This window comes from Symphodus melops (genome assembly GCF_947650265.1).
Source record: "Symphodus melops genome assembly, chromosome: 10".
NCBI classification, from domain to species: Eukaryota; Metazoa; Chordata; class Actinopteri; order Labriformes; family Labridae; genus Symphodus; species Symphodus melops.
Genome location: NC_136700.1, coordinates 7,649,387 through 7,673,859, shown reverse-complemented (window position 1 = coordinate 7,673,859; position 24,473 = coordinate 7,649,387). Strand labels below are relative to the sequence as shown.

Genomic DNA, 24,473 nt, shown 5'->3' with positions numbered 1-24,473 from the left:
TGAGGAGGTGCAGCCTCACTGATGTTCTGCTTTAATACAACATGAAAGTCAAGTTTATGGGGGGGGCGGGGGCGGAATCTGTTGCACATCTGAGCCGAACCTGAGGAGATAGAGGGCATTGTGTAGCAGGCCTTGAATAAATCCTGTGTTTTTATTTACTTTTAAAAGACAGGTTTGGATCTGATGTGCAACAGAAGAGGTTCATACATTACAGGTCATTCTAAACAAATAAGCAAGAGACATCTCGACACACAGTTTGAAAACAAATATTTTATTATCGCTTAACGATCACACAAAAAAAAAACAACTACAGAACTTACATTTTCAAGGCATTGAAAAGAGTGTACACACCTTGTACCTGTTTAAATAGAGAGAAGTGCATTTCACCATTAGATCTGCACTGTGAACGAGAATATGTGCTTATGTTTGCAATTATGTGAGAGACTGAGGGGTGGGGGGTTGGGGAGGGGGTAGACTGTCTTATCTTGGATATGCAGGTCCAACCAAACCATTCTGACTGGGAGCGTCACAAAGACTGCTAGCTACTGTTCTGGTCTCCTACACACACACACACACACAGACACACACACACCCTTCATGACCACAGTGCATGCAGGAACAACTGGCTGACTTAAGACACGCTGATGATTTCTTTTGTGGCTGACTGACCCACTCTCTGCTCTGCTTCCCCCAAATAACAAAGGAAAGGGTACAACAACAACAAAAAACAACAACATTGTCTGTTATGTTCACCAACAAAGAAGAAAAAAAATGTTTCCAGAATCAGGTCACCAAACAATATTTTACAAAGTGAAAGGTGAACAGTCACGAGCACTTCAGGAGGATTTCTCACTCGGTGAAAGTTAAACAGAACTGCTCTGTAAGCAAAACGCTAACACCCGTTAAGAGCCGTCTGTACAGAAACAAAACGGAGCATTGCGTTTCTAATTGGAAGCCATGTTCCTGATGTTCATGATCAGCCTCTTGCTGTAGTCCTTGTGGTCCACAGGCTTCACCTCCATCACCGAAGCCTTGATCCTGGATTCATCCTGTGAGATGAAAAAAAACAAACAAAAAACAATCTGGTCATGTATCAGAAAATATATTTTTTTTTCCTTTTTTTTTTTTTCTTCTGCATATGAGCTTGAGGGCATCCACGTGGCTTTGGATTTCATGTCCCTATCTTACTGCGATGGAAAAAGCAAGACACGCGCAATATGCCGGCTCCTTCCCCTTCCCTCATGACAAAAGAGGTTAAGGCGAGGCGTTTGGACTTGTTTGAATTGTGCTGGCATTAAAATGAATGTCTCTCCAAAAAAAAAAAAAAAAAAAAAAGAAGAAAAAGAGGCAGCTTTAAAAGCCTTAACCACCTCCACAGCCGTCTAGACACTGGAAGGTCATTCTTAGCAGAGTCATTATTCTCCGCATTTAAAACAGAGCTTACACTTATTTTGTTTCCATTAATCGCCGGCAGCTCGAGCGGGTGAAATGTAAATGATCTTCCTTTTGGATTGGCGCCCACACACTTGAACAAAAGCAGGATATTCATCTCTCTGCTCGTTTTTGGAAGGTGCAAGAGAAATATGGACGTTTCAGAAACGCACTGTGGAATAACATAAATCCATCGTCCTGGTTTGACTTTTAGTAGAACGAACAAGAACCTCATAAATGGTCACACTATACATCAACATCAGAGACAAATGAAGTTAATACAAAACCTTCCAAGGCACAAAACACATAATTCACTTCAGGGTATGAACTAGGAAACAAGGTGCAGCATGGGAAATGTACGGCTGGGACTAGCTGCAAGGATAAACAGAAATCTCTCAATGAGCAGGTTGGTGAAGGTTTATGAGGAAACGCTTCGGCATCATTCCCGCCACAGGTGTTATGCTAACCTAAGATGACACACAGCGACGCTCCAAAAGGCAAGAGCGGCCGTTATCGGCATGTCCAGGGACTCGTTTTATCGCAGATTTGCACCGATGTCACTCGATTTGTTCACCAGTCAAATGTCTGTGGCGATTGGACATTTATTGTTTTCTCGTCTGCTTTTTGGTTGTTGGTGTTGTGTTCTGTTTTTTGTTTTTTTTTCTCCAGAAGCTGGGCGTGGCTTAAGCCGCCAGCGCTCTCTCCAGTCACACGCCTCATTGTCACCTACTGGTTCAATTTTTACCCGTGACTAAATTACCCTCGTCTTCTTTTATTCCCAGGTTCCTCCGACCATCGAGCTGCAGCGCCTCATGACCCACTCTCACTCACGCCTCACTTTAATAAATACCCCTTTGACCCAGCAGTCTGTCTTCTGGTCCTGCTTTTGGGTCCACTTAAAAACTCCAACAGCATGATTGAAGTCGGGTATTTGTTGTATTACATTCGCAGTTTTCTTTCAGTATGCTACATGGATTGCATCAAACACCATCACCCTTCAGAGGATCAAGCAGTACAGCACATTCACGCCCAGTTACTCTCCAGCTGACAAGCCATCTTGTTTTCATTCTATATACACTCAACAAAAATATAAACGCAACACTTTTGTTTTTGCTCCCATTTGTCATGAGATGGACTCAAAGATCTAAAATTCATTCCAGATACACAATATTACCATTTCTCTCAAACATTGTTCATAAATCTGTCTAAATGTGTGATAGTGAGCACTTTTGCTTTGCTGAGACAATCCATCCCACCTCACAGGTGTGCCACATCAAGATGCTCATCAGACACCATGATTAGTGCATAGGTGTACCTTAGACTGTCCACAATAAAAGGCCACCCTGAAATGTGCAGTTTTTGCTTTATTGAGGGTCTGGGGACTCAGAACCAGTCAGTATCTGGTGTGACCACCATTTGCCTCATGCAGTGCAACACATCTTCTTCGCATAGAGTTTATCAGATTGTCAATTGTGGCCTGTGGAATGTTGGTCCACTCCTCTTCAATGGCTGTGCGAAGTTGCTGGATATTAGTGGGAACTGGTACGCGCTGTCGTATACGCCGGTCAAGCACATCCCAAACATGCTCAATGGGTGACATGTCCGGTGAGTATGCTGGCCATGCAAGAACTGGGACATTTTCAGCTTCCAAGAATTGTGTACAGATCCTTGCAACATGGGGCCGTGCATTATCTTGCTGAAACATGAGGTGATGTTCATGGATGTATGGCACAACAATGGGCCTCAGGATCTCATCACGGTATCTCTGTGCATTCAAAATGCCATCAATAAAATGCACCTGTGTTCTTCGTCCATAACAGATGCCTGCCCATACCATAACCCCACCACCACCATGGGCCACTCGATCCACAACATTGACATCAGCAAAGCGCTCACCCACACGACGCCACACACGCTGTCTGCCATCTGCCCTGAACAATGTAAACCGAGATTCATCCGTGAAGAGAACACCTCTCCAACGTGCCAGACGCCATCGAATGTGAGCATTTGCCCACTCAAGTCTGTTACGGCGACGATCTGGAGTCAGGTTAAGACCCCGATGAGGACGACGAGCATGCAGTTGAGCTTCCCTGAGACGGTTTCTGACAGTTTGTGCAGAAATTCTTTGGTTATGCAAACCAATTGTTTCAGCAGCTGTCTGAGTAGCTGGTCTCAGACGATCTTGGAGGTGAACCTGCTGGATGTGGAGGTCCTGGGCTGGTGTGGTTACACGTGGTCTGCGGTTGTGAGGCCGGTTGGATGTACTGCCATATTCTCTGAAACGCCTTTGGAGACGGCTTATGGTGGAGAAATGAACATTCAATGCCCGAGCAACAGATCTGGTTGACATTCCTGCTGTCAGCATGCCAATTGCACGCTCCCTCAATGCTTGCGCCATCTGTGGCATTTTGCTGTGAGACAAAACTGCACATTTCAGAGTGGCCTTTTATTGTGGACAGTCTAAGGTACACCTATGCACTAATCATGGTGTCTGATGAGCATCTTGATGTGGCACACCTGTGAGGTGGGATGGATTGTCTCAGCAAAGCAAAAGTGCTCACTATCACACATTTAGACAGATTTATGAACAATGTTTGAGAGAAATGGTAATATTGTGTATCTGGAATGAATTTTAGATCTTTGAGTCCATCTCATGACAAATGGGAGCAAAAACAAAAGTGTTGCGTTTATATTTTTGTTGAGTGTATTTTCCACAAGTGCTTAAAAATTGAATTTGAGGGATCAACTCGATAAACGGGATTATCTCTCCATTTCGACAGATCTAAGATGAATCGAAGAAAGTTATCAGCCGATTTATCGGGATCCAATCTTTTTCCCCCCCTCTCGGGCGGGTCTTAAAACAAGCAAAGCCTGAGCTCAACATTTAAAATGTACAGATGTTTAAGGAGTGAAGAAGAGAAGGCCTTACATATACACACAATGCTTCCTGTTAGGTACCACCGAGTCATCTCTGCAGGGCCTTAGAGTGTTTGTTTCACAACTCTCTGGCTTTCTTAAAGGTCACTGTTGAACTTTCAGGCAAAGAGGTGCACCGTCGAAATAAATGTCTCTGCAATTTCAGAACATTTCACTTAAAGACTGAATGTGTTTTTGTGTTATTCAAAAACCAACATGTATACTGGCAGTCTTGTTGACTGTTGTTCCAGTTGATGAGTGGGTGGACTAAGGTGTGTGTGTGGCAAAGAGAGGCATTGTTCCAAACTTCCCCCAGTCACTATGCATTTATACAGAAAAAGAAGACAAACGGCACGCTCGCACACATTTGTCCCCCCTCTGACCTTTTTCTTACAGATTGAAACTCGCCAGGGACGCTCGGAGCAAAGGAAACTAACCATTTCAAAACATTCAAAACAGGACATTTAATCTCCTACGGCACCTTAACAAAGAGAGCGGCGGGGGGGTGAAGAGCCGACTGTAAATGGCCTCGGACACTCCAACACCTGCATCGCTTCCACATCAGTCGGACCGTCACTCTTAAGTTCTTAACCTACACTTTCATTGCCCGGTGCTTCACGCAGTGTCGCTGCTCTCTAAACCCAGCCAGCGTCTGTGCTGATCAGCTCCTCTGTAGCTGGATGAGATTGTGTTTGAGTACCATGGATCACTGGACGCTCGGTTCAGTGTGCAGCCTTTCCACTTTTTATACATCCTTGTACGTATACCTTTGCACACAGATAAATCCTCAGTCACGTGATGCCGATGGGCACATTTAAAAATCAGACTCACGGGCAAAAGGTGAGGCAACGTTCAACGGCTGTTTGCTTTGAAATCAAACACGCCGTCTGATTTCAAACTAGGCTGCTGTGGTCAGGGCTTGTTTAGCGAGAACACGGCACATTCAATTCTACTTTCCTTTCCATCGGCGTCGTCCATCTGAAACACTTCAAATCAAGTGACACTGTCGAGACGATCTGCAGGGACAACGAGCCTCTCAGCGGTTTGGATATGTAAAAAGGCATGAGCAGCTATCGCGCACGTCACGAGAGTCTGAGAGGTCAGACTGTCAAAGAGCGCCGTCATTTAATAATACGACGCTAATATTGAAAGATTTTGTTTTCGACAGCAACAATAGATTTAAAGTCATCAAAAGATTCACAGAGAAAAAAAAAAAGCTGCGAAAGCTCTGAAGTACAGACACGACGGATTTGTGTGGAAATAACAACGTGGTGAATTCTAACCGCGTGAGTTAATCACAGTAGTTTTGATGAATGGCGTGTGTTCTGACTTAATAGAATCAGGCATTTTTGTTTTTTCCGATGTCACAAACAGGCTTTTCTGCTGTGCGTCTTTGAATGAGATTAATCATGGCTCAGCAGACCTGGATGTGTTTTGGTCTTTATCCTTTAACGGTACACTAGTCTCTGCCACATCGTGCCGCTTTTTCTGATGAAGAAAATCACACTTAGCCGACTGCTGTTTTAATCTGGAGTTATTTAAAAAATAATAATAATAATGTAGTTAAGTTTTAATGATCGAGTACTTAATAAATCCTGTTCTGGACGTGACAATCACAGACTGAGCTCGATGTGTTGTCTGTACAGTAGAGGGGCCAACACATGTTTGTTTTGTCAGTTTTAATGATATAAAATCGTCAGGGTGCCGATAGCCTCGCGCCGCGTGTGCGGCCGCTGGTTCACCTCTTGCATCATTTCCTGTCTTCAGCCGTCCTATCTCATAAAAGGCACACCAAAAAAAATAAATAACTTCAATAATTATTAAAAAAAATAAATAAATACAGAAAAACAAAGACTCTGTACTTAAAGAGCTTTACATCATTCGAGCAGGGTGCTGCGTGTGCGGCTTGTTGTTGCTGCATGTTGTTGCTGCGTGTGCGGCTTGTTGTTGCTGCATGTTGTTGCTGCGTGTGCGGCTTGTTGTCGCTGCGTGTGCGGCGTGTTGTCGCTGCGTGTGCGGCGTGTTGTTGCTGCATGTTGTCGCTGCGTGTGCGGCGTGTTGTCGCTGCGTGTTGTCGCTGCGTGTGCGGCGTGTTGTCAGTGAGGCTCGGCGGGTCATGAACCGTCTCGAGCGTCCCTCTTCGGGTTCAGTTTGTTCTCCTTCAGGCCGTCGTTACAGAACGCCTCCACACACATTCTTTGATCCCTGCTGCCTCTGAATAGCTTCTTCTACCTGCCTTACTTTGCTGTTTTCTTGCCGTGCATGTTTGTGAGTCGGTCAGGTTTTCAAATTACAATTTCACTTTGTATTCCTGAATTATCTGAATTCATGTTTTTTTACTCTTCCCTATTTCAGCTGAATTATTCATTCAAAATACCCTCCTCCCCCCCCCCCCCCCCCCCCGACGTTCCTGTGTTCCACTTGAGCTGTGGATTTCCTGCGTGTCTGTATCTCTGATCTACCTGTCGTGTCTTGTTGCATGCTGCGCATCTAATTTCCTTCAGCATGTCAGTTCAAGTTTTCGCTTCTTTATTTAAACAAAAAAATCATCTCAATTGATCCAAAGTGAATGATATGAGCTGTAAAATAGCACGTGTACGGCTAATAATATTACGCATACCTTCCACATGTTCAATATACTCAGGGTGACCTTTCAGAGTGTGTTTTCACGTCCTTACAGAGGATCATTTCATCACGCCGCACATGTGACTTGTTTGAATTACAAATGAGTATAATTTCCTCCGCTGCTTTGGTAAATCTTGTTAGAGACTTCAATCACAGCTTAAATCCCACTATGATGCAACACCATGGATGGATGTCATTAAGTGTTAAGGACCCGTTTAGTCCCACATCAAGCATGTTCAACATTGTGCACACGACAACATGTGACAGCAGGGCACAATGGCTGGCTTGTCGCGCCGAGCACCAGAGAAACAAACTGAAAGAGAGGTTGCAGGTGTCTCTGTCGAAGGAACATGGGGCTTGGAGGCAGCAGCCAGCACAGGGTTGTAGCAGTGCCATTGGCAGTGGGGGCCGCTGAGCTGAATGCGACAGACACAGTGGCCTCTTCTGTGCGCGCGAGGCGGATGCAGCCTCTGGCTCGGCTCCAGACTTCCTGCTCAGAGTCCCAGCCCAATCAATTCTTTTATGTGCTTCCCGAAAAAAAAACAACAACAACAAACCTCTATCTGTTTGGCCTTACAGGAAATAGTGACCACGACTAATCTGCGTGTGCAGCCTCACACAAAGCCGCTGAAAACAAGCAGCAGTCTTGGACAAATGTGATTTTCTTTCTTTTTTTAAAGATGGTTCTGTCGGTTTAAAATGAAAGAACTGGCGTTTTTGTGCATGAATAGGGAAAACTATCAAAGTGGAAAACACACACAGGTAACACATGAAGAAGCTGTTTACGTGCTGTGCATTTACACCTTACAAAGAAGAGAAATGACGGTGGTTTGGGTGATTGAGGCTGCATCGTTGTTTGTTTGTTTTGTGTTTTTGCCTTAAAGCCTTTAACACGAGCATACGTTTTATTTCACACGCCAACAAAGCACGCTGCGCTCGCCGCAAACGCGGATGCCGTTTCATCCAACTAATTACCATTCCCTGCTTTACTCACGTTGTAGGTTTCCAGCTTCACTCTGCTGCGGAAGACAAACGTGTTGAAGTTGGCTTGCTGGAAGACCTCGTCAAAGGCGGCTTCGTTCTGAAATTGACAACATCCGATTGGCTCAAACTCCAGAGGAACAGGTTTTCTTTTAATCACAGGCTAATTTCATCATGGTCTCAAATGCAGCATAAATCAAGTGTCTAATAAATGAACAATTAAAAATGCCTCCTGTGATTTTTTCTTTTTTTTTTTTTTTTTAAAGTAATTATGCCTGAAAGAAACGCAGCACTGTGGGTGTCTTGAGCACAATGCAGCGTGTTTAAGTGTGCATGACTGGCAGAAACAAAGCCTGAGGTTTAGCCCTCGCCCTGTTCCCTTTCCTGAGGCAGGTATTAAATTCTGAGAGAAGATCTCACCGAGTCCTTGAGCTGCCCCATGTAAGCTGCGTTCTGGCCGAGGATGGCCTCTGCACTCTCCTGGAAGCAAGTCACCCACTGGTTGTCCCCGTAATCTGCAATGTTGGCCTGTGCGATAATATGGACGACAAAAGGTAAGAGAAGAATGGAAGACTTGGATCCACGCACAAGACGAGATCAACACGGGGAATCATTACAACCTGTAATTAGCCCGTATCCTGCTGGTGAGAAGCGCAGTGCGCTTGTGATGCACCCAGAGGAAGCACATTCACAGCTTATGCTACAGCTTGTGAGGAAAAACAATATGTCCACTGGTGAGAGGTGCTAAAACAAAAGCTGCTTATTTCAGATGCCTGGCAATTGCTCCGTTGCTGATGGGGTAGACTTTCTGATATCGATGTGATTTTTCTAAATAAAGCGACCCAGCTGAGCTCCAAATTGGTCGGGGTTTTTTTTGTTTTTTTTGGTGCCTCCCTGCATTTCATGCAAAATAAAATACAGCACAGAATTTAACTTGCTGGAGCTCTTATTTAATCGCAAAAAAAAAAAAGGCTTAAAAAAAGAAAAGGTCTCTAAATTTAGCTGCAAAGAGCAGATTGAGGCCAATGTTGAAACCACAGGGAGTGGAGCCATTAGTGGAGAGAGCTGCTTGAGTCTTGGGAGGCCCAAAAAAAAAAAAAAAAAAAAAAAGATGAATTAAGAAAGTAAGTCAGGAGAAAAGGGATATTGGAAAAGAAATGATACCAATAGCCTGAGCAGTAGCACATGTGCAGGACGTTCACATGTGTGTGCAGAGTGTGGCACATCTGAAAAACAGTCCGAAGTTACTCACCGAAAGGATGAGGCGGTACTTGAAGTTGGGGAACTCTTTGTCGCACTTTTCGCAGCGGAACATGCCGTTCTGTTGATCTATGACTTTCTTGTTGCAGTCTTGGCTGGGACAGGCCTGGTAAAGGCAGTTTTCCTTGCGCAGGTAAACGATGGTAGCGATGCAGGTGTAGTAATCCGCCTGGTGGGACATAAAAGAAACAACCTTCTTTTTACTGCAGTGTTTAAATGTTTGTCCGCGATGGAAAATTGGGAATAGTACAGCGGGACATTAACAAGCTCGGGGAGCGTAACGGGATGCATGAAGGGTCAAAAAGCAAAACTGTGCACGATCCAAAACCCCGAGCCGAATCCTAATGGCTCTGACACAAATGCAAACAAGCGCTGCAGCGTCTTGCCTTTGTAGAGAGGAAGTCAACTTTTGGAAAAGCTGCTGCACGTAAACAGCCTTTAGGGGGGGGAATATTCCTCGTCAGCACAGAACACACAAGCTCGGTAATTTCCCATTGGATCGAAGACGAGAGGAATACAAAATAGGAAAGTTGTGACATGTTTCGCAGATGAGTCGAGTCGCATCTCCCTCCTCTGGAAGGGTTCCCTCACGCAGGGCAGGCGCTAACGCACAAAGACGAGAGAGTCCTCGCAGGGTAGCAGCTGATTGTTTGGGACAGACTCTCCCGCCTCCAACCCGCATCGGGATTGGCTGTGACAAGAGGAAGGAGGTGAGGGGCCCTGCACGCACTACGAGAACGGCTAAGTGTGCTCGTTTAGCGTCAGGGAGCGAGAGAGCCCAAAGTTGGAATCTAACCTAAAGCCACTTTGTAAAAATGACGAAGAAAAAAAGAATTGTAATCTGTTTGGTATTTTAGTGACGTGGTCATCCTGACTCATTTGAATGAGAACCGTCAGAGATGACTTGTTGAGTGGTCGAGAAAGCATTAAAGACGCATCCTTCTGATGTTGCTCCAGATTCAAAGAAGTAGAATTCATCTAAATAAAACATTCCCATCTCCTCTTGCACTGGCCATCACGTCGGCGTGCAAAAGGCATTCAACCCCAATTAACTTCGCCACCAGTACGGTTGATCTTCCGTGTCACTTTGGACAAATAAAAAGCTCTTCAGCGAGTGGGAAGTGACAGCAACAATAGATGAGAGAAAAAAATAAAAAAGCCACTGGCTGTGTTTTTTTTTTTTTTTTTTTTATATAATTACCATTTTGATTTTCCAGACTCAACTTAGGCTTCAACTTCTGCTGCCGTTTCTAAAAACAGGTCCAATTAATCAAGTAAACACCTCTTCAGATAGCGTGTGACTGAGCGAGCTGCCACAGCGGGGAGCCAACAGGAGCGCGCGTGTCGCCTCGTGTCACGGGCTTCTACAAACGCAGTGTCAAGCCGACACGAGGAGCGTGACCACTCGCTGTCGAGCGAGGGCACGGGAGCAGTGTGGAAATTGGAGATTGTGACACAAAGAGCTTGTGACAGGGACAATTAATTGCGCCACACTTTGCTTGGAGGTTTGGGGGGGGGGCTGACCCCCCCCATGCCCCTGCGTACGGGGTGTCTCGGGATTGAGGACGGTTTCGACGCAGGCCTCACCATACGACATACGCATGGAGGTCTGCCTTTGTACAGCCCGGGCTCGAACCTTAGGGATGCCAGAAGAACCTTCACCCCTCACCGGGGGGGGGGGGGGGTTAAGGGTCGCAGACGAGATTTGAGAGCGTGGAATTTCATGGACAAGAAAATAGATAGGGGCTGTTTAAGCTTTATTGTAAAGCTCCAGATGACAGAAGCAGTGGCTTGACTTAAAGAGGCATAAGGAGGAGTAATAAGCCAGTTAGGACGTGTGACCGGGGAGTCCTGCAGTCCAGACAGCGATGAGGGAAGCAGAAGTCGGACAGGGTGACTCAGAGCCTTGGGCCGACCGACTGATACCATCCTGGATTTACTCCTCTTCAAACCTCATTTGGAGTCTTTACCTTGCTGCTTTCTCTTTCATCTATTTATTCGTTTGATTTCTCTCGTTTTTTTTTTTTTCCTGGGGAATTATGAGCTTCTCCGTTCTCGTCTGAAACAACTGAAGCAGAAAAAAAAAAACCGATGCCTTCTCATAATCTCAGTTATTCATTCTTTGTCCCTGCGCAAAACGTCAATCAAACTACGAGGCCCGATGAATTACATTCATTCATACATGTCCAGGTCCCATTTCTCACCGTGGAGGATTTTAATGCTTCTCTGGAGACTTTGTACTTAAGTGTAAAAAAAATAATAAAGGAGGGCTGTTAAAGCATTATTTTACTTATCAGGGGGGCAGTGACTGCATTACAAAGGGCAAAAGTAAAGCTGCTGTAATCTTAGTAATCAATACCAGGGATAAGTGTGATTTTTCCAGCGCTAACGTGCGCCGAGGCTGAGCGAGGACACCACTGACACAGGAGAGGAATGAGCCGACGCAGATCAGGTGACTCGGCACAGACTCTTGGTGGTGCAGGGATTTTACGAGTCAGTGATTATGACGATTCATCACGCCGACTCTCTGCTGAAAGCACTTTTGCAACGCAGAGCTGCGAGTGACAAGGTTACACTGTATCAGGGATGTACACACCTGCTGTGTGCGGCGTGCCGGAAAAAAAATTTAAAAAAAAAAAATTTAAAAAAAAAAAAAAAAAAGCAGCTCGACTGTGGGCATGTTTCTAGCTCTTGTTTTGGATTCGACGCAAGCCTTTAAGTTCGTCCTTGAATGCCTTCAAAGAGTCCTCCTTGAATAATAACCATGTCAGGGGTTGCCGTGTCTCGAGTGTTTGGGAGCGTCAAAGCTAAGCGGATCACGCGTTTACCTTGTCTCCGTGTCCCAGGTGCTCCGTCTTGACGTCAGACAGAGTCTTCCAGTTGGTGTTTCCGCCCCCGCCGCCGCCTCTGGCCTCTGTCACAGACTGTCCCTCCATGGCATAACCCTCCTTGTCATACCTATGTGCAGGAGAGAGAGAGAGAGAGAGAGATAAACAGCCGTACGTCTACAAGAGATTCTCATTATGTTGGTTTCGAGGCCTTCTTTTGGGCTGCAGCCCGATGCGGCTGAACCAAAGCAAGTGGCACAATATGCCGCCATTCACACGGCTTTCCACAAGCTGCAGGCTGTCCATTTTTATAGTTAGCTTCTAAAAAAAAAAAAAAACATCCTGTTCAACCCACAGCATCCATTTGTGTTTGTCAAAGCAAGCAAAGGATGGCTCAGCGGAGAACAAGGCAAGCCGAGAGAGGCTTGTGAAATGAATCAACAGCAGAGGGACAGATGAGCTGGCCGGGGTCAGGGCTGTTACAGTGATATAAGAAACCCATTTTCACACAATGTTCCTGGTAATTCAGGGAAGACGGAGAAAAAGAAAAAAAAAAGAAGAAGAAAGATGGGTGGAGGTAAAGTGTAGGTGTGTGTACGCTGGCTTTGGGAATACCAGTTTAAACGGTCCCTGAGATCAATAGAGCTTCCTAATCTGTTGGCCACACGGCAGAGGGGCGCACAATGGGAGGTCAGATTGTAAATAGAGAGGAGAGAGAGAGAGAGAGAGAGAGAGAGAGAGAGAGAGAGAGAGAGCACCTTGCTTCTGGAGGCATGACTAATTGAAAATATCCCCATTAACAGCTCCGACTGTGGCCGGAGCAGCACACAGGCTGCCAATTCCTCCACTCCTGACAAATGTGAGACAGTCTTTATGCTGGCACCAGATTTCTCTATAGAGTACCTGCGCTGCTGCGTTATAATTGTGCCTCTGCCTGGTTAGGAGCTTAGAATAATAATAAAAAATAAAAAGTCAGTCATGGCTCAACATTTTCTCTGAAGACGGATGTTCAACAAAGAAGGAAGAATCAAGAGACAACATGGCTGAGATGATTAAAAATGCATCGCACTTTTAAAAACGATAAGACTTGCTGCAGACTAGTGAAGCTTGACAGTGTTACATGGCTGCTCTGGACATCTGATTTGACAGAACCCCCCCCCCATAAAAAAGGATTGGAAAACACTCGGCTAGATCCCACCGCGACAGTCTCCAAGTTTTAAAGCTGCGGCTGTTTTTTTTGTTTATCAGGCGGACAACGAGGGAAACAGAAGTGGCAAGGCAGACAGTGATTGTGATGAAGGAGACGAGGGAAGAAAAGTAGATGCAACACTCAATCAGGGGCAGACACAACTCCGGCTTAGAGTCGAGCTCCAGTGGAAGAATCTTTCTGCAGGCTCAGTGGAATAAATTACAGGGAGGGAGGGAGGGGGTTCGCAGACGTGCGTGTGCATGACACAGACGTGTCAAGAGTCGATGTATCAATGAACAAGGACAGGACGGGAGCAGAGACGGAGTCATGAGGGGATGATGGGAAAAGTCACAGTTAGCAAGCAGTGCTCTGCGTTAAGACTCTAAAAGCCTGCGCTGAGAGGAGCAAACGTGGTACAAACACGATAACTCCACGCCAGGCGTAACACCATGTTAGCTCAGAAAACGGACGTCGCGGTCCAACACGGAGCTACAAGTGAGTCAGAGACACCGCAGAGGAAGTTTGAAGTGGAAACACGGATGAACCGCCGTTTCCTTTTTACTCTCCTTTCAAACTGTCAGATCCAGTAAAGCGTGCTGCCGGCTGTCTTGGGTTTGAAGCGCACCTTGCCAGCCACGACTGGAAATGATCCGAATGTTACCAGGGGAGGAATTCCTCATCGTCAGCCTCCTTTCAACACGTTTGGATCGAAACACTCGGCAGGTCCGTTTTTAATTAAGTTGAGCTAATCACTCAGTGCCAGTAAAGTTAGAAGTTTGAAGCACTTTGTTTTTTCTTTTTTAATCAAAAAATGGTGAAAATGTTCATAGACTAAAAGTGGATTATAGAACAGACTTGTGCCTCTGTTCTACTATAATCAGTGTCCTAACTAAGCCGCCTGTTCAAACGGACTCCAGTCTTTGGCCGATGTCTGAGGTTGACACCACTGAGCGCTGATCTATAAATATGACAAATTGCAGTTTAGACCACGGCGACTGCCCCGTCTGTCAGTTCGGGGGAAAAGCAGCCCAACGGTCTCCAGATGTGATGTTGCCACCTAATGGACGTCTGCATCTGCACAGTCAGAGGGATGAAATCAGATTTATTTTTATTTTTATTTTTTTTACAAGGTGGGACTGCAATGCCACGCTGACTCCTCATCGTCAAGTAATAATCACAAAGAGGTCGAGGCCGACATGAGCAGGCGATGTAAACCGATGAACTGGGATGAACCTGACATGGAGACATTTAGTGCACAGGGCAGCGTTCTTATTTACAAGCACGTTGGAAAGTGCTGAGCTGCGACACTGCCTGATTCTGCCTTAACAGCCCACCGAGGATCGCCTATTCATTTGAAGGAGTCCCAAAGGTCTGCGCCAAAACACAATCAAATTAAGACGCCTCGGCGAGAGAGGGTAGCGGGGATGTTTGAGCAGCCTCGGCCGTGCTGTCAAGGTGAATCTGTCGGGCTTCTTGCTCTGGGTTCTCCAGAATTAGAAGAAAAATAATCATTGCAAGATGTGTTGCTTTCTCTGTTTTCCATTAAATCACATCTTGGCTTACTGAGCGACCATTTAGGGAGCCACTTTTTTTGTCTTTGCACGACTGCCAGATCTTTATCTCCCACTGTCCAAAGAACACGAAGCCGCAGCAGGGATGATTCAGGTCAAGAAAGGAGAAAGACGGAGAACTGCTCCTGATAATGGAACGCTTTCAATCATTACGCACATTTAAATAATCCCATTACCTAAAAAAAAAAATATATATATATATATAAATATATATAAAACACTTCACAGTAGTTGGCACTCTAGAAAATGAAACAAATATATATATATATACATATTGAAAGAGGCCTGAGGCATGTGCTAAAACTATCATCAGGAAATTACCATGAGCCAAGGCTTCTGATTAAAGAGGCAATTTTGAGCATATTTTGTGATTTTCTTTTTCTCACCTGCAAAGCAGAGTCACATCTCAGTGCTCTGATTATGCAGATGAGCTCCTGTGATCATGCGGAAACACGCACGCACACACGCAGGCCAAGGTGGAAAATAAAAAAAGCTGCTGAGGATCTGTCACAAAAGAAAACTGAACTGTTCGCTCTCCTGGGTGCACAGAACGCGCTGGTGTTGGAAGGTAAACAAATCAAAAGCCTTTGGATGGAATCGATTGGATCTCCACTCACAAAATAGAGACATTGGCTTTCACGTCAGAGAGGAGGGGGGAGGGGGGGGGGGCTGTTTAAGTAGGATCTGTAAGGAGGGTCGATCAATCAGGGTGCCACGGGCGCTGGAGCGAGGTTAAGCATCAACCCCCACCTTGGTCCGAGTGAGCCTCATCTATCAATCAAGTGCCCGACCTGCGCAGCTCTTCTTCATGCAGCCACCTAGATGAGAGTAAACCTCTACATCACACAGTGACAGGGTGATGCCTTTGTTTAAATACACATGTGAAAATAAAGACTAAACATGTATTTTATCCTCCCTGGGGGGGGGGGGAATGCAGACGCTCTGCATGCGTCGATTTTTCGGAGAAATGAGCAGAAAACTTCAAGGAGTGGAATCCCGAGACTCCGACGTGCGGGTGCAATAAGAAGTCGGCATTTGGGTGTGCAGAAAATAGCATGAATTAATGTCAGTAGATAACGCTGATATAAGGACAGAGATATGGCGGCTAATTAGCACATCAACATGACACACACACACACACAGACACACACACAGACACACAGACACACACACACAAAGATGCTACAATCAACATAATCATACAGAAGCAAGGCTGGGTTTCGTTTTATCTAGAGAGGCGATTAGTGGAGTAAAAAACACATTCCCACAGATTAAGTATGATTTCCATTCATATGTAATGGTTCACTGAAGAACCCCCAACGTTGTGGCTAATGGAGAAAAACTAATCTTGATAATGAGAATCAGAGCATGCAGCCTCGCGACTTGGGGAATGGAAAGTCGCCATTTAATCTTTAGCGTTCTTTAATTCCAACCTGCGCCTGAGAGGCGAGCAAGCAGCCAGTGTGATTAATGCAAAGGAAGGCGTGTGGCTTCAAATGTTTACCGTGTACCACACCTGCTGTTTGACAACAATAAATAAAAGGACTTGGTCATTGTTACACAATTTGCGCAAACGTACAGTTTCCTGCACTTGAATTTCCCGTGGGATCAATAATGTTTCTATCTATCTAACTTTGGGACTTTCACTTACCAGCCTCGGAGCTTATACGCCTCAGGGATGTCCGGGTTGATCATCAGGGTGCTGCTGAAGGACGCGGAGAGGGAGCGGCCTCCGTAGTCTGAAAGCTTCGCCCCCTTAATGGCTAAAACGGGCTGCCCAGAGCCATCAAACGTCTCCGCCTGCGTAAAAGACATGGGGGGGGGTTACAGAACAATCGTTGAAAACGTTGATGCCACTTGAGTCAGGAAGAATCATCAAACGCGAGCAACGTGTGCGCTGAAGAACGGGGATGTGGACGCGGACGTCAGGCGGGGCTGAGGGCGTCGTCACAGCAGCGGTCTTACCTTTCGACTGGTCGGTTAAACGCTCTCGTCTTTATTGCTCTCAGACAAACAACAGGGGGAATAACATGAAGTACGACAGCTACGCCGACGACATATTCGCTTGTTTGTGTGTTTTGCTGCTCCTGTAATTCCTCGATCCCTCCTGTTATGAACTCTGATCACATTTCTTAGTTGACACAAGTCAGAGATTACTGTCAAAACGTGCGCTGAGTGAACCTTTCTTTCAGTGTTGTGGGGTTTTTTTCTTCTTTTTCGGTGCAGTATACTGTAGTAAAGAAACAATAACAGAGAGGAAGGAGGGGAGTAAATATCTCAGACACTCCATTTTTTGGCATTCCTATTGTTCTTTATAAACTGTGTACCTCAGTGAGTCCCTCCAGAGACAAAAAGTATCCGTCGAACTAACAAACAAGGTACACTATGCTGCGTGTGAAGGAGGATAACAAATGGAGGCAACCTTAGCGCAGTCCCTCTGAGCCACAGGTAAAAATCCACATCACTTTATCAACTTGTGACTGGGAATTCTGCCGAGCGTTTCCACCACGCTGCAGCTGTGATATTGAGAACACAAACCCACCGTCTCTCCCCACAGCGTGACAGTCACCAGCTTCCCCGACATGTCCATCAGGCTGACCGTCCTCTTGGAAACTTCTTTGTTGGACCTGGTTGTGAGGCGGGTCACTTCGTCCACACTCTTGCACACTCCGATCACGTCTGGGATGGACAAAAGATGAGTTTGTGGTACACATCAGCAGCGCACACATTATCACGTCACATTAACACCTCATTAAGTTCAATTCTTAAGCTTGACCCCCCCCCCCCATCTTTTGGGGAGGAGACCACACAGGGTTTCGTCTTTGCGGACAAACAAACTGCTCCCACATATACATCTCATCAACATTGACGGTAGCGTTAAAGCCCGCAGGTCACCCTGAGTCTCGTCGTTTCCAGCACAAATTGGCTTCAGGGGGGAAATAAGTGACTCATTCATTCCACGTCAGGTGTGAGTTCACCTGGCAGCGCCATCCATAATTTAAAAAGGTAAACCATGAAACCGGCTTCGGCTTTGTTTGTTGTGTGTCTTTCTATTCTAATTGTTTCATCCTTTTGAAAGCCGCCTGCGGACTATTGTTGCAAATGAGCAAATGTGCTAAAACATTCATAGCAATTACATCGGATTTGTCCGATGTAATTGCTATGTGCACGTCAAATATATTTTTAAATAAATCAAAATAAATAAAATGCATATATGCATAATTAATAAAACAAAATAAAAATAACAATTTATTGCGTAAAAGGTGAAAAAGTTATGTCACTGTTACTCGCCCGTACAGCCCGACCCCCCCCCCCCCAGCTGACTGCGTGGGTCTGAAAGTGATGAACTAAACGTTTGATGGCCGGAGACAAATGACAAATGTGTCTTCATTAAAGATGATTACAGCAGAGTCCTTAGAACTACTTCCATTTACCTGTGACAGCAGGTTCATCGCCGTCTCTTCTATAAAAGGCCCGGAGTCAATCTGTACTATCGGCCATTACTGTCATCAGTGTTATTAATACCGCTTTATCTCTGTGCTCATATGCTGTAATTACCTCAGCCTCCCAGCGTCTCTGCCGAGATGTTCCGCTGCAAACTATCCTCGGCTTATCAGAGCTTCTGATTGGCTGCTTGGGAACATCCCAGTGGGAGCCGGGTTCAGAGTTTCACTTGGTTGGTTTGTGCTTTTAAAAACTATTTAGTTTAGTTTAGGCCTAACGGATGTGAAGATATTAGACGTTAGCAGTTGGGCGCATGCTTCATTCACTTGGGGGGGTGTTGAGATTGGTTTCTCTCTCGTGCACTTTTGGTTCACAACTCTACTCTCCGCTCCGACAACATCCAAACTTATGTCTCATAAAATGTGTTGGCAAAACATTGCTTTTTTTTTTTTTTTTTTTTTTCCCCTTTCTGTTTGGATAGTGGCAGAGGTTGTAGTAGATGGATCAACAGGCTACAGCAATGCACTATGGGAACAAACTGAGCCTCGAGGGTGTACATGGTTTTTTTTTCGGAGTAATAGACACGAGACATGGTGGAGTAGGACAGAACAGGTTTCTCAAAACAAATAAAAAAGTCTGAAGTGATAATGTGGAGGGATAACAGAGCCGTCTTCATGAATGAGACGCTTTTTAATCAGCTCGTGTGACATCACGTCACAGAGAGGAACAGAACCGCCTGTTATATTTACAAGTACGCTCTTAAAGTGGAATCATGGTCATGCTTGATGATGTTTTAGTGTTGATTGCTGTCTCACTAAGTGAGATGACGGCGATGAAGTTCATTCAGTGCTGTGAATTAATGACCACGTTGTTGGAATATTACACGCAGTACCTGTAGTGTCCCCGTCCTTACCAGCCAAACATGACCTCTCAGCGCTCCGAAAAAGAGGCAACACTTTTTTTTCCCCCTAAAAGATGGACTTTACATAAGTTTATTTGTTTTATTTCAGCGGAGATCCCCCTTAAACATCTTCCACATGTTTCACCGTCCCGATCGGCTAATTAAGAAATACATTTGCAGAATGTCGGTTCAGTTCAGTTCAGTTTGCAGCTTACATCGAGCACGTGGCTTCAGCTTGAGCCCGCCTCTTGCTGACGTCGTTCTCAGAAACACTCTGCTGTTCGACGTCTGTCGCTTTGAGTCAAACTGCGTACGTCGACTTTAGCTAGCACGCTTCAGGTTACTGACAAACAAACAAAACGGCTCTTTTATAAAAGCGTCAACGCTTTGTGATCAGCAGAGTGAGAGTTGTCCACTGTCCTATCAGGGCTGAGGATTTATTTAAGGGTTATATATATTTTTTTTGCTGGTGAGGATCCTGTGTTGCGTTTTTCTGTTGTAATTAGGGCTGCAGGTTGTTCATTATGTTTCAGCGATTAATACATTTAAATAGAGTTCTTTTCGCAGTTAGCTTCTTACCAATTGTGGCATCCTTCTCTCTGCTCTCCAGGTCGGCGATAGAGACGAAGTCGCACTGCACCATGGGAACATCGCTGCTGTCGTCACAGGGGATGATGGAGGAGTCTCCGTTGAGGGTCATCTCGTAGTCGTTCTTCACCGACGTGTACTGCTTGTTGGCGATCTTTAGCGAGCACTTGGAGATGTAGTAGACCTGGGTCATGCAGATGGATGAACCCAGGTGTGTTAAGATCAGAGCTCACCTGACGGCATGGTGCAACAAAAGGCTGGCAGATGATCATAAGCGGCTTATTGTATGGGCTCAGTGTCGCCAGATGACTCATTCACAGTCTCTGTGTTTTCACGAGGAGAGTCGGTGGCCAAATTCTCGTCACGTTGTGAGACAGTTTAGCCCCCAAAGGAGCACACAATGAATCATTGTTGTTTTTTTGTTTTTTTTTTGGGGGGGGGGGGCATCTCACCTTGCCAATCTCAATGAGGCTGAAGAACTTGTCCACCTCCTGGTTGAAACCCGTCACACGGATCTCCCCCTGAAGGAACATAAAAACGTTTAGTTATGACATTAAATCGGGCCAAGGTAAACTTATGACAAAAAAAAAACAAAACACTTGAAACGAAGATATGACTCACGCTCTCATCCACGACCTCCATGGAGAAGAGTTTGCCATCGCCGCGAGAGTTGCTCCACGTGCGGATTGTGCTCTTGTTGGTCACGCGGGCACGGATGGTCCACCTATCAGACGAGAGCAAGGCAGAGGGTTCAATCAGAGCTGATCTACTCTATAGGCGTCGTTCACTTCTTCAAACGTGACTAATCAAGTCCTCTTGTGTCCGTTTTGATGAATGACACCGAACATGTGTTCCTTTCCTTCCATTTCCCTGCAGCAGGCGTTCCTGTGACATTTGAACAACTCTTTAGGAGAGAAAAGCAGAGCTGAAGTTCCAATGATATCACAACAACGGCTCTGATACATTTTAGGTTTGCCAGGAACTCAGCATGAGCCCGACCTCGCGCTTCACAATAGAGTGTAATGGAAATGATAGAGCGACGCCTGTGTTTGGTCGATTAACACAAATTCTGCGAAAACACGTACGATTGGACGGCGAATGGGAGCGTCCAATCATAATGCACTCTGTCATAGTGTTGTGTTGAACTGTGTTCGATTTTTGAGCTTTGGTTATTAGGTGTTCTGCATCATCCCTTTTTTTTTTTTTTTTTTCCTCCCCATTGATTGCAACTTCGTGGTCGATACATGCACTTGTGCTTCCGTCCAGCTTGTTTCCCTGATTCCTGTTTTCTTTCCTGCTCTGTGGATTTAGCACTTCTCCAATGTTCCTCATCCAACAATAGAAAGCTTCGCATGTTTCAAGTGAGATTGTTCCAACCTTAACTTCGCTTTCATTTTCAGCTCCAAAATGCAGCACTTGTTTGTGTTTGTCACCTTCGTCGATCTTTAAGTGTGCCTGATGAACATACTCACTTGGACTGGTAGGGGTTCAGGCTGGCGATAGGCACGACTTTGGAGCTGCCCCCCGGAGTACTGGGCAGCGCAGGCAGGGCTTTCTTCCCAAAGTCTTTATTGTAAGCTCGCTGTACCGGGGGAGGAGCTGAAAGACAAACGGATGATCCATGAAGAGCAGTGATGGAGACGAGTCAAGACAGAGGCCCAAGTATAATTCATCTGAGGCAAATAACAAAAAAAAAAAAAAAAGCATTTCTGTGGATTGCAACTGCTCGATCACTGTAATTATCACACACAAAAAAAGACCTAATGACTTTAAGTTAATTTACTGCCGTTATCCCTCGAGAAGGGAAAGAGGAAAGGCTGAAACAGGAAAAAACAAAATCCTCTCAACACAAGTTGTGGGAGACGTGTGATCCAGCGTTTCAGCGAGAAGGATGATTCACATTTCACAGGCCGAGTGTGAAATGTTATAACAAACTGGAGCTGCTCCTCCCCAGGGCTGCTGCCTGAGATCCCCCCCCCCCCCCGTCCCCGTTTGAACAAGCGCTGCACATTTGATTTGTGTGCGTCTCACGTGGAGGATTAGAGTTCAAAGTGTCCACTTTAGTCCTCCCACTTTGCCAACCACTGCACTTCTGGTAATTAAGCCCCCAGATCAAGCAGCACACACACAGAGAGACCAACAATGACTGTGCTGATGAGGACAGTGCATGCCACAACCTCAATTCCCATAAGGCAGATTAGAGGGATGAATACCTGCTATGACACACACAAGAGAACGGCAAAAAGTCTCTGACGGCTGGACTGCACAGCCAAAGTGCTCCAAGTTGTTTACTCTGCTGGAACACACACCTGAACTTGGAAAGAACAGCCACCAGCTTCAAAATGTTTTAAATGTGCCTGTAAACATTAAACTTCCCCCCCTTTAAGCAGCCGACAGGGCTACATGCTTGTCATTCACTTTGCATCCATAAAAGATCAACGGCATGACTGACATGCACAGGCAGTGATCGCCAGTCATCAACACAGGCTCGAAGTTCAGTTTTAAAAAAAACAAAAAAACAAGCAGTCACTGAAGCGAGAAAAAGTGACAACAAGATCAGTGTAAAAGAATCACGAAGGCTTAAAAAGCTCAATGTTATCCCCGAACATAGCTGTCAGAAATGACTCGTGTCCTGTAAAAAGGTGTGGGTCACCGTTAGTGCAGAAAGACGTGGAGAAATGCCGCCATCTAGTGGTCATTAGGGAGCTGCTTACTGGGACTTCACGGCACCTGCAACCCATTTTAAGCTCCTTTCAATCAATAAGTAAATACACACCATCATTTATGTTCTGTGGCTGTAGTGGAGCGCGGTGTTCAGGGGCCGGGGCCGGCTGTGGGGCTTTACCCTGACCTGCGAGGAAGATGATGTCAGTATAAGTGTAGGAAGATACCGTTACTCATGATTGGTAATTAGAGGGTCACTTTATAAAACGTGTTCACTGGGCGATGGTTCAATAACCAGCAGGTTTCGTCAAATCACTTTGTTTGACGCCTTACCCTCAGTGAAAGGTGTCGGGTCTCCTATTCTTCCCCCGACAGATTCAGCAGGTTTGATGACGTCAATTTCCAGAATGATCACAACCCGTCTGCAATAGGAACACATTAACCGTCACATGAAAGCCTCGAGTGCATCGAAACGTGGGCAATACGTTTATGAAAGACGAGAAAAGACAAGACACTGCTCACCGTCCATCCTTCAATATGTTGGTCACATGTCGTTTGAGAAGGCAGATGCAGTTCGGGACCAGTTTGTTCTCGTCCGCCATGTAGTTCAGCTGCGTTGACAGCATGAAGGCTAAAGACGGGCGGAAATCAGTAAGAAGGAAATCATACTTGAGCAGAAGCCGGATCATTCGACTTCAAAGATTTAGAGAATAAAATACAGACAGAGGATTTAACCCCACGTCCGGGACACACTCATTATACGTGCGAAAAGACAAAAATAAACGTTTACAAATAAAGAAACTCACAGGACAGTGTGTGGCGTCCATCACTCATCATCACCCTCCAGCGAGTGTGACCACTTCCTCCTTCAAGCTTGCGAATATTCTGAAAGGTGATTCATCCATATAGTTTATCAACATACAAAAATCAGGTTTGTACGTCTGTATATGGATATATTCATTTTTCATCTTATATCAGTACTTCTTTTTGTGATGTGTTCGAATACTACTTTGGTTATTTATTTAAAAGCTCCTTTCCTCATGATTTCGTCTTCTTTCACATCATGATCTGTTAAATGATGAGATGGTGATTTTAATCACCATAAAGAGTATCCAGCTTGAGGTCCTTGCACTGTGAGATTTTTTTCTTCTGCTGTCCTGCTTTGCTGAATAAAGGATTATCTTATCTTATTCATACAGTGGTGAGTGTTGATCAAATGAAGAGACATGGAGGATTCGGGCAAATCTGTCCTCTAAAGTGTTCTTAAACTAAAAAGGAGTGAATTGAGTGGAGATGTGGATGAGTGAGTGGCATGAAGAGCAGAGTGAATGCTGCTGTTTGTTAGTAACTCACCACCAGCTGAAGAACCAGGTCGTTTTCACCAGTTCCATTTGTGAGAGCCTGCAAACATATTTTAAGTTAGCTGATGAAGCATATTTTTTCCAGTAAAGTTTTAATTCAATATTTCTTTCTTTTTAAAAAACTTTAATGTAGGTGTTTTTACCCACACAAAAAAACCCACTTTTAAACACTACTTTGTTTACGGTCATATCTAAGACTCACTTTAACTGTGAATTGAATGAAAGCGCTCCAAAAAATATTAAGACAAACTTTAAAAAAAACATGCTACCAAAATGAAAGTAAGAGAAAATTATGAAGTTAAGTTGAGATGCAAACAAATGAGTGTTTCCACCTCAAGAACAAAGCTGCACCATGTCATTTTAAAATATTTAATTTAATAGCTATCGCTTTAAAAAAAAAATTGAATCCCGGATCCAGACTTACCTCTATGGCACCTTCTGAGAGTTTTGTCATATCTGCGAGTAGGTGATATAGCGACAAAAAGTCAACTTGACTGAAATGTAAGTAAGGTAACAGACTCCAGGCTTCTCCTGCTGACAGTGTTCAGTGAATTGTGTCTCTGGCGCCAACTACTTGGACAAACGCGCCAAAGCGTTGTATTCGCTGCTTCAACTTCCGTTTCCGTCCACAGATCTGGCTTCAGTTTGGAGACCAGAGAGCGCTGTGAATGTACTGCATCGCTTAACACGGTGAAACTGACCGGAGATCAGCTG

At 45.1% G+C, this 24,473-nt stretch overlaps 1 protein-coding gene across 1 annotated transcript; it reads right to left on the bottom strand.

Moving 5' to 3' along the window:
• Positions 1-250: 250 nt before the first annotated feature.
• Positions 251-24,473, bottom strand: rpa1 (replication protein A1). Its single transcript, XM_079354799.1, has 17 exons — positions 24,184-24,473; positions 23,752-23,799; positions 23,205-23,283; positions 22,921-23,029; positions 22,732-22,820; positions 22,511-22,585; positions 21,207-21,333; positions 20,356-20,458; positions 20,187-20,255; positions 19,726-19,918; positions 17,344-17,480; positions 16,453-16,601; positions 12,042-12,171; positions 9,206-9,382; positions 8,374-8,481; positions 7,967-8,053; positions 251-1,049 (listed from the first exon to the last, which is right to left on the bottom strand). Exons 1-17 carry the CDS (start codon positions 24,211-24,213, stop codon positions 945-947), a joined length of 1,815 nt encoding a protein of 604 aa, XP_079210925.1. The 5' UTR covers positions 24,214-24,473; the 3' UTR covers positions 251-944.

Bases quoted from the DNA above. Each gene is read 5' to 3' on its own strand.
- rpa1 (XM_079354799.1), bottom strand. From the start codon at position 24,213: ATGACAAAACTCTCAGAAGGTGCCATAGAG. The intron at 23,284-23,751 runs GTGAGTTACTAA...ATCACCTTTCAG, and splicing joins ACCTGGTTCTTCAGCTGGTG to AATATTCGCAAGCTTGAAGG. The intron at 8,482-9,205 runs GTGAGTAACTTC...ATTATCGCACAG, and splicing joins AGTACCGCCTCATCCTTTCG to GCCAACATTGCAGATTACGG.